Below are 9,435 nucleotides of genomic sequence, written 5' to 3' on the forward strand. Positions count from 1 at the left end.
AGATCTTCACGTAAATCCCAAACAGGGTCACCAAAAAGTGTGTTGGCGCTGATCTAGGCGCCAATCACTGCGATATGTACCGGTGGTGGTGCTCTCTGCGGTAGCGGGGACTGTCCGCGACCTTGCGCAGAGGCAGGAATTCCCTGCTGACGACCCCTGGATCTCGCTCCTGGGTCCGCGCGTGCACAGGGTCGGCGGCGTTCGCCAACAACCCCTGGATCTCGCTCCTGGGAGGAACCCCATCGGGGAGGAAAGATCCTAGGGTTTGTCTTGGAATCGGCAGGCCATCTAAGACGTCTCTATACGACGTAGAGCATAAGAGAGGTGAAGATTAGAGGGAGAAAGCTACGTTACGGTCTACCCCTAGGGCAAAAGGTAAAGAACAGAAGATATATTGATTATAGTTAGATTGTTGGTGTTGTAATCGGCCATACCCTAAAGGTGGACCTTCCGCAGCCCGGACTATCCGATCGTGTCTAGTGCCACAAATGGTCCTCAACACCTGCTATATTGATACATTTATTCTACTTAGTCTTGATACATTTATTCTACTTAGTCTTCATGTATTCATCAGATGGTCCATGGAATGAATCACAAAAAAGGAATAGCGAGCGCACATCAAAATCAAAATTATGTGAAGGTCGATGTTTAACTCCATATAAAAGTCTGTGCTAGGTAAGTCTCGGTATAAGGACTGATTATCTCTGATTTTATTTATTGTATGGAGTCCAAGAGAGAAATAGAGGAGAGAAATAGAACGTGTGTCAAAAAACAGAAGACCAAATTAAGAGAGGTACGGTGGTGTGTTGTTTAATATGGAACATCCCAGCATTCATAATATCAGTGTTCAAAATCTGGTTTTTACCGTACCGCATGTGAAATGACACCGTTCGTTCGTTAAGGCATACAATTATGAGGTGCGTCGTGCAAAAGCCAAATCGTAGGTGTAAAAAAACAAAACATTTTATTTTATCAGAGGCAAGTTTCGATCCTGCGACCTGTGGGTTATGGGCCCACCACGCTTCCGCTGCGCCACTCTGATATTATGATGTAGTTGCAGATTGGTTATATATGTAGCATTTGGGCAGTTCTATGAACCTGTTTCATCTGCATTGTCCACGAGTGTACTAGCCATAGTCAGAGGAACTGAAGTGCATACACATGTTTCTCGTGCATCCAACCTGGACCTAGCAGCCTACTTCTGTCATAGTCGTGAGTAGGGATGAAAACGGTCAGAAACGATACTTATTCGGTAATGAGTTTTTTAGTTGTTTTTCTTTGATTGCGAATAAATAGCATATAGAATCTACAATACAAATTTGTATTCTTGTTTTTAACATCCAGCTTGTAAAGATTCATAAAAGATAAACCTTAAATTCATCCTATATTTTCTTAAATAATAGATATAAACTTCGGTATGGATTCGGAAACAAATTCGGTAATTTTTTCAACTATTTGTGTTGTAGGGACCAAATAATACATAAAACATTTTATGTAATATTTTATTCATATTTGTACTAATGTGCTTGATAACATAAGAAAAGATCAACATCAAATTTTATACATATCTATTTTAAAATATTAAATTTGTCCTAACAGTTCAGATTAACACTTTCATCCCTAGTCGTGAGCTCGTCCACACTCCACACACACAAAAAAGGGGAACGCCAGCAAGAGAAGGGAAAGTTGTGGCAGCTTTTTTAAAAAATAAATTTACTGTATGTGAGGTCTACATTATTTTCCCTTTTTATTCATGACATTTGTACCATCAATTACAGTGTTTTTATTCATGTCTTTTGTATTCAGCCGATCTTGCAGAATTAACCAAAAGAAGAGCTTATTTTTGGGTTGGCACTAGGATCTCCACAACCAGGCGAATGTTATGGGGGCAGGAGGTGCATTTGTCATAAATCTCTATGTTTTCTGAGACGAATAACAGGAGGCCCCTTTTGGGTATGTCCACACATCATATCTATCCATTATTTGATGATTATTCAGTTCACCCACAAGGCGTTGAAATTGTTCATAGGCCTCTACGGACGGCGGAATGTGGAATATCTACCGAGTACACGGTATTCACGCCCTATGCGTCATCGTGGGCGGTGAAAGTAGATAAGACCGTAGTCATGTCGTTCTTTGTTGACTTTGGCGCCCTCAGCGAGGCAGGTGAATATACGAACGCACGTTTTGGAACCAAAGTGGTTGGCCGAAGCGGATAGCTCCTGAGCATCGTCTGAGGTGCCCTCGGGCGAATCAAAAATATGCATCTCACCCGAAGCTAGCCTGGGGAGAGTCACGGTTATGATTGTGTCTCCTGCCCGAGGCCACCCTCGGGCGAGTTCATGACTCGGGTCTCCTATTTGGAGTTGGCCTCGGGCGAGGTGGGATTTGGATCCCTTGCCTTGGTTTGGTCGGGAGTGTGTTTTGCACGTGTTCCCTTCTTACTTAAGCGTCTAGTGGTTTTTAGAGGTGTGATCTGGGTACCCATAATTATGGTACCCGACAGTTTTTTTATCCCAAGGTTAACTGACTCGTCTTATTTAAAAAATTCATAACTATTACAAAGTTACAGTGATATCATTTAGCATAAAATATATTTAGATATAGCTTTGATTTTTTTAAAAAAATGAACAACAAGCTTGATATAAAAACTATCAAATGAAAAATTAGGACGGAGTGAGTATAATTTATCGGTGATATGCTGTCATTGCTTAGTAATATCATCAACCATGCTTGACGAGAAATCCCCACTTTTATAGTGTGATGAGAGAGATTGTATTGTTTTCCAAATTAGATTACCAACCTTTAGATTTTATACTAGAATATAATCTATCTGTAAATTAGATTTTATTTATGAACTATTTATTTATTCGCGCGTGTGGATTAGTGCAATGATGATGAGCACGGGTGACGTAAACCAGACCAGATGGCACCAGGGTTTACAATTCGAGTCGCCTCTGGCCGAAAAGCAATATATTTCCAAAATTGCGGATCAAATCTAACTAAATTTAAATCTATATCTGCTGTTGCCACCTGGCGTGATTTTGATCGGACTCGCCCAGCGTCCATGCGCGCTCTGTGGCTGGGACCTATATATATCTATCTACTGTTGCCACCAGCGACCGATCATCATCGCAGCTCCGCTTCGTCTCTTCTGCTCACCACCCGACTCCGTACGTGCGTCTTGGATCCATCACCACCGTACCATGGCGATACCGGTAGCACGCGTCCACCTCGCCGTGGCACACGCAGCACTCCCGGCGCTCGTCCCGACCCCGCCCAAGTGCGAGATGCTGCCGCTGCTCCCGACGCCGTGCGTCGCCGTTGTCCTCCCGAAGCCGCTCGCCAAGCCCAGCCGCGCCGACTCCGACGAGAGGTGGGACGCGCGCAAGACCATGACCGGCTTGGCCGCCAGCACAGATCAGTCCTCAACATCGTCAAGCCCTCGTTCCACCGCCGGCAGCGTCTGGAGCAGCGCCCGACGACGCGGATCTGCCTCCCGCAAGATCGCGACAACGCCGCCTAAGCCCGGCCGCGCCGACTCCGACGAGAGGTGGGACGTGCGCAAGACAATGACCGGCTTGGCCGCCAGCACAGATCAGTCCTCAGCATCGTCAACGTCAAGCCCTCGTTCCACCGCCGACAGCGTCTGGAGCAGCGCCCAACGACGCGGATCCTCCTGCAAAAGCGCGACAGCGCTGCCCCCCAAGCCCGGCCGAGCTGACTCCGCTGTGCGATGGGACGCGCACAAGAAGACGGCAATCCCAGCTTCGTCGTCGTCGTCGTCGTCTTCAGGCACGTCTTCCCACGTAAGCAGCGGCAAGTGGACGATGAGCCGCGCGTCGTCGTCTGCAGAGCGCTGGGACGTGCACAAGAAATATCGCCCGCCGCAGGCCGCCGTGGCGCTGGACGACGGCGAGAGCAGTACTGCTTCCAGCAACGACATTGACACGGATAAGGAGGAGATTGTATGGAAGCCACGGGCCATCTACGCTGAACCGTGCTTCATCTCCGCCGCGCCAGCACCCAGCATGCTTCCCATGCCGACAGCGTTCTTGCTTCGCGTTGCATAGCGCTGCACTGCTGCACCTAGTCCATGGATCGGCTCAGAACTCAAGGTCGCTGGTTTCTTTAGCTACCGAAGCAAGTGCGATTTTGTACACGTAGGGGCTACTGCGACTACTGTTTATGGATCATGCACAAGTACTTTACGCGGCTTATGGTTAAATGTTTTCTATATGTTTTAGGGGCTGTTTGGTTCGTGACTAAATATGCCACACTTTATCTAAGGTTAGTCGTTCGAATTGAAGAACTAACCTTAGGCAGAAAAGTTAGGCAAAGTGTGGCAAGTTAGGCATCAAACCAAACAGACCCTTAGTTTGTCATAAATGGTTTCATCTGAATTCGGTGCATACGAATTGGTCGAATTTTCTTTTCTTTGCTAGCCCATTTAAAAAATAATAATATATATATATATTTGGATAAAGATAAGATTTATATGAAAATACGAGAGAAAAATAAGATATATACCTCTGAATTTTAGATTTTGTATATGCGATTATTTTGGTACTTAAAAATATATACATTTACTTCATCGGTCCTATATATTAGGTACTCCCTCCGTTTCTTTTTAGTTGTCGCTGGATAGTTCAATTTTGCACTATCCAGCGACAACTAAAATGAAGCGGAGGGAGTAACATTTTAGAATTCCTCATAGAAAGCCAACGTTTGAGCTAAATTAGAAAAGACCGCTCAAGGTGGGAGATGCTCGAGGGGATGCCTTAGCTTTTATAGGTGGCCCGGCTACCACCCCTCGTAAGTTTAGTCTTTTTCTCTATCAGTGCATTTATTTGGGGTAATTTGGGTATCCTTAATTATCGCCCCCGACAATATGTTTTTTGTAGTTTTCGAAAAAATCAAGCTTCTCGTTTCTGTGATTGTGTACCGTTGCAATGCATGGGCATATATTGTTAGAAATATGCCCTAGAGATAATCATAGAGATGAGCATATTTCTTTGTATCCATGATATATATATTGCTTAATTGAATATCCATGGAAGGCACCTTGTATTGATTAGCAATTATGTGAATTGTTTGTGAGATTCTTTACTTATATGGTTATTCTAAATGATGTCCCTAGTCAGAGTCGATGACTAGCACATGTATTAGTTGATGACTACATTTCACAAGTCATGAACATGGAGATGTTAAACTAATAATGTGGGCGCATGTATGACATGAGGCTGGACCGACCCAACGTGAGATATTGTAATAAAGTTCTCTTCTTGCAACATGAATACTGTATCCTTAGACCTGAGATTGTCGCATGTTCTCAAGATGTGAATTGACTTACTTAGGGACTATCAAACGCTATCCCGTAACTGGGTAGTTATAAAGGTAGTTTTGGGTTTGTCAGGAAGCATGCTATGAGGCATGGTCAGTCAAGATGGAATTTGTCCCTCTCTTTGTGAGAGAGATATCTCTGGGCCCCTCGAGTGATTGGATTAAGAAATGCATGGCCGTGCTAGGGTTAAGAGTTAACCATTGAAAGGATTCCAATTCACAGTATCGAGAAAGAGAGGTCAGCTTAGAGCCAGACCAAATATCGTGAGACAAAGGGAACAGCATGTACTTAATGTCGCAATGGTTCGTCTGATATGATCTTTACGTACACATAGGAGTTGACATGTCTTGCTAGAGGCCGCTGTCAATTATTGGGCCAAGTAAGAGTACTCGGGCTATGTCTATTTGTACGTGAACCTATAGGGTCACACACTTAAGGGGAAGGAAGCCTAATTCGGATTAGATCCGAAATTAGACTGGGCTTTAGGGTTAATGATGGGCCTCGGCGTCAGAAGCCCACCATAACGCCTATATAATGAGGGGCGGGGGCGCGGTTAAGGATAACCCTAATTCGCCACCAGCAAACTGACAGCCGCCGCCCACCTCTCGCCCTCGCCAAGCCGCCGTCGCGAACCTAGCAGTTCGGTACGCGGCGCTTCCTCCCTGTACGTGTGGATACCTCGGAGGTGCTACATCTGGAGCACTTGGACGAACCGCGCGAGGACTTGAAGGACGCCGGCGACTGCACGGCACTGCTCGACGCGTTCGTCTACATCGAGACGGCTTCCGCTGCTCTGCGCGTCTAGTGGTAATTCCATGACCTATAACCGCAGTAGTTCTTGGTATTATGGGGATGAAAATTTTTGTTTTGCGCTAGCGTAGCCTCCCCGTAATCCTACATATATCTAGTACTGAGCTAGGGTCGGGCGAGACGGAGTCCCCGAAGACTCGCCCACCCGGCTTGTTGTATTTAGGCGTCCCATCAGAGGGTGCCACGCGACGTGCACACACTGTTTGGCATAGGTGTAATCATACCGCTACGTTTAGACGTGATTGCTATCTTATCCACCACTATGCTCTGCTGCCACGACACGGTTTGGCACACGCATTAAATGCCCATGTTCCCTACCTGTTTCCAAGCGCCCTTGTCTTATCTGCACGAGACCAGCTTGGGCGAGACGGACTGGGCTGAGGCGACCTCGGGCGAGACATAATGAGTGGTGTTGTTCTCGGGCGAGGCGAAGAGCCGCTCGAGGGGATGCCTCGGCTTTTATAGGTGGCTCGGCTGCCACCCCTCGGGAGTTTAGTCTTTTTCTCTATGAGTGCGTTTGTTAGGTGGTAATTTAGGTATCCCTAATTATCACCCCTCGACAATATGTTTTTTTGTAGTTTTCGAAAAAATCTAGGTTCTCGTTTCCGTGATTTTGTGTTGTTGCAATGCATGAGCACATACCTAGTACTCTATAAAAATCTAACTTCTCGTTTATGTGATTGTGTGCCGTTGCAACGCATGTGCATATACCTAGTACTCTATAAGCTGTGGAGCTACTCTTGGACGATTTTTTGACGTTCAATTTGGGTCTACAGCTTGTCTTTATCGAGTTAGATACCAAATTATCTATATTTGAAACATGGAATTAATACGATTCGTGAGCTTGTGGTTCGAACCCACACCTTCTAAGTTAGCTCAAAGTCAACAGGCTATACCGCTAGGGCACCTGTGCGTTTATGGTGTAGTGAAGTGAGATGTTTTAAATATATAGACATTAATAATTAGAAAGTAAAAAATATAATTACTTGATATATAGAAAAATAAGGAAAAAAAACAGAAACATGGCATGTCGTGCTTGGACCGACTAAGGCCACAGGCTCAGCAGGTTTGATCTGGTACGTGTACGCAGGCAACAGTATTTCATTTGAGCCTAGAAATAGAATACAGAGTGTCGCTAGTAGAATAGATCCTTCTACTTGGCGTGGACAAATTACGACACTGGGATTCTAGAAGTTTGATATATTTTTTTATTTCCTATAAACTTCGCTTTCTGAAAAAAATTGAATTATAGAAGGGCAAAGAAGATATGATGTTGACTTTCAATGATATTGACAATATTCCCTGAACTACACTGTACATGTCAACCGCACTGTCTCATCACCGGAACGTGAGCATGAGCAGGAAGCCGAGGAAGGCAGCGGCCCCGACGCCGGAGCAGCAGAGGTCGAGGATGCCCTCGCGCCTGGCCTTCCACTCCTTGCGCACCCTCCTCTCCCTGACGAAGTCCTCGTACCTGACCCTGGCCGCGTCCTCCCCGGCGCCGCGGCACCCCCGCCTGGGCGCGGCCATGGCGGCGGCGACGGCGGCCAGCCCGTCCCTGCCGCTGACGCCAGCGCCGTCGGCGTCCTCGACGCGCAGGCTGACCTCCCGGACGTGGCCGTACCGGCCGTCGTCGCAGGTGACGGCGGCTTCGAGCGCGACGCCGCCGCCGATCACGACGGCGAAGCGCGCCACGGTGTCCCCCGTGAGCCACTTGCGGTCGACGGACACGGCGCGGCGGCTGGCGGCGCTGAGCGCGCGGCCCGTGGCCGGGTCGACGAGGACCCAGCTGAGCTCGAGGTCGGCCGGCGCGACGGCGGCCGGCGACGACGCGAAGCCCTCATGCAGCGGCGCGTCGACGTCGACGCGGAACGGCGCGCCCAGGAACCAGTCGGAGGCGGCATCCGTGCCCACGACGCACGACAGGACGCAGGCCCCCGCGTGGCGCAGGTCGACGGCCGACACGAGGCGCGCGGGCAGGGGCTGCGGAGTGGGAGTGGGAGGGGAGACGGGGCACGGGACCGGGAAGGCGTCGGCGAACAGCGCCCGGTGGTCGACGCAGGGGAGGTCGCGGACGGCGGGCCACATGGCGAGGCAGAGCGCCCGCCACGTGGCCGGGTCGGTGGCGAGGGCGTGGAGCCCCGAGCTCGCGCACCCGACCGCCGCCAGAGACGCGCCGTCGAGGCGGCGGAGCACGAGGGCGAGGACGTCCGCCGGGAGGTCCTCGATATGGTCGTGCCGGCGTCGTCGCAGGCCGGGGAAGATGCTTCCATCGCACCAACACCCATGAGAACGGTGGCGGGAGGCCGGCCGGGGAAAGGAAAAGGTTTTTGTGGTGTCTGTCTCTGATGACCTCCAGTTCGTTGGTTTATAGTAAATGGGTAGGCTGCCTGGGGATGGATCGGAGGGCGAGAAAGCGAGGTGCCGAGGTCGTCGTCGCTGGCGCGCGTGGGCCACGGTGAGGGTCGACCGCGGCCTTTGACCGGCCCGGCGTGTCAGCCAGGGTGATTGGGGCTGAGGCTGACTGGCTGAGGTGGATGTGGATGATGACGAAGGCTGCCTAGTGGTACCGTACACTGGTCTCTCCCCGTCGTAATAAAAAAGGCAAAAGCTTGCAGGTGCACGTAGCCATGGCGGGCGGCTCGGGCGTCGCCGTCTGCTAGCTACAGAGGAGGCAGCAGCCGTCGTCCGGCCCGCCGCCGGTCCCGGCTGTGGTCTGTGATGGCAGACCGTGTCGCATCGGCGGAAGGAAGGATCGGAGGCTCCATGTCCTACCCGCCGCCCGTGATCGAGACCGCGTTTGTGTTCGGCATGCAATGTTGCGTTGACATGCACCAGTATTTGGATGGTTTCAACTTTCAAATCCGTGTGTGGTTTGGATGGTTTCGGCCGCGCCGCTGTTTGGCTTGGGGGCCGGGCGACCATATACGTCCAGTGTCCATAGCAATACCATACATGGTCGCTGACCAGGGAGCCACGCGCTGCCGTTTTGACATGTTACGTTAGTACGACGACGTGTTTCGTCTTTTACTTCTTCCTACTTTGCTTGCTTGTTCTCACTGGCTGTCTAGATGACATGCCAGGCCATCCTCTGGAACAATTCTAGATTACTCTGCGCGTTCATCTTGACTGCTCGATTGCTGTCAGTGTTTGGTATACCGACGGTGCACCATGAGATATATTACGAGATGTTTTCTTTTCCTTATTATTAAAGCCGGACGGAAACGGCGCCTATTAGCCCATCCACATCATCGTGATTTCTAAGAGTCGTTAGATTGACA

At 49.3% G+C, this 9,435-nt stretch overlaps 2 protein-coding genes across 2 annotated transcripts; one reads left to right on the forward strand and one right to left on the reverse strand.

The window, feature by feature from the left end:
- Positions 1 to 3,134: 3,134 nt before the first annotated feature.
- LOC103654361 (endochitinase A) lies at positions 3,135 to 4,184 on the forward strand. The gene has a single exon (XM_008681203.2). It carries the CDS (start codon positions 3,207 to 3,209, stop codon positions 4,071 to 4,073), a length of 867 nt encoding a protein of 288 aa, XP_008679425.1. The 5' UTR covers positions 3,135 to 3,206; the 3' UTR covers positions 4,074 to 4,184.
- Positions 4,185 to 7,423: 3,239 nt separating this feature from the next.
- LOC100382115 (uncharacterized) lies at positions 7,424 to 8,428 on the reverse strand. Its single transcript, NM_001174876.1, has one exon. It carries the CDS (start codon positions 8,240 to 8,242, stop codon positions 7,493 to 7,495), a length of 750 nt encoding a protein of 249 aa, NP_001168347.1. The 5' UTR covers positions 8,243 to 8,428; the 3' UTR covers positions 7,424 to 7,492.
- Positions 8,429 to 9,435: the final 1,007 nt, after the last annotated feature.

The sequence above is a fragment of the Zea mays genome, chromosome 4 (assembly GCF_902167145.1).
Source record: "Zea mays cultivar B73 chromosome 4, Zm-B73-REFERENCE-NAM-5.0, whole genome shotgun sequence".
Classification (NCBI taxonomy): Eukaryota; Viridiplantae; Streptophyta; class Magnoliopsida; order Poales; family Poaceae; genus Zea; species Zea mays.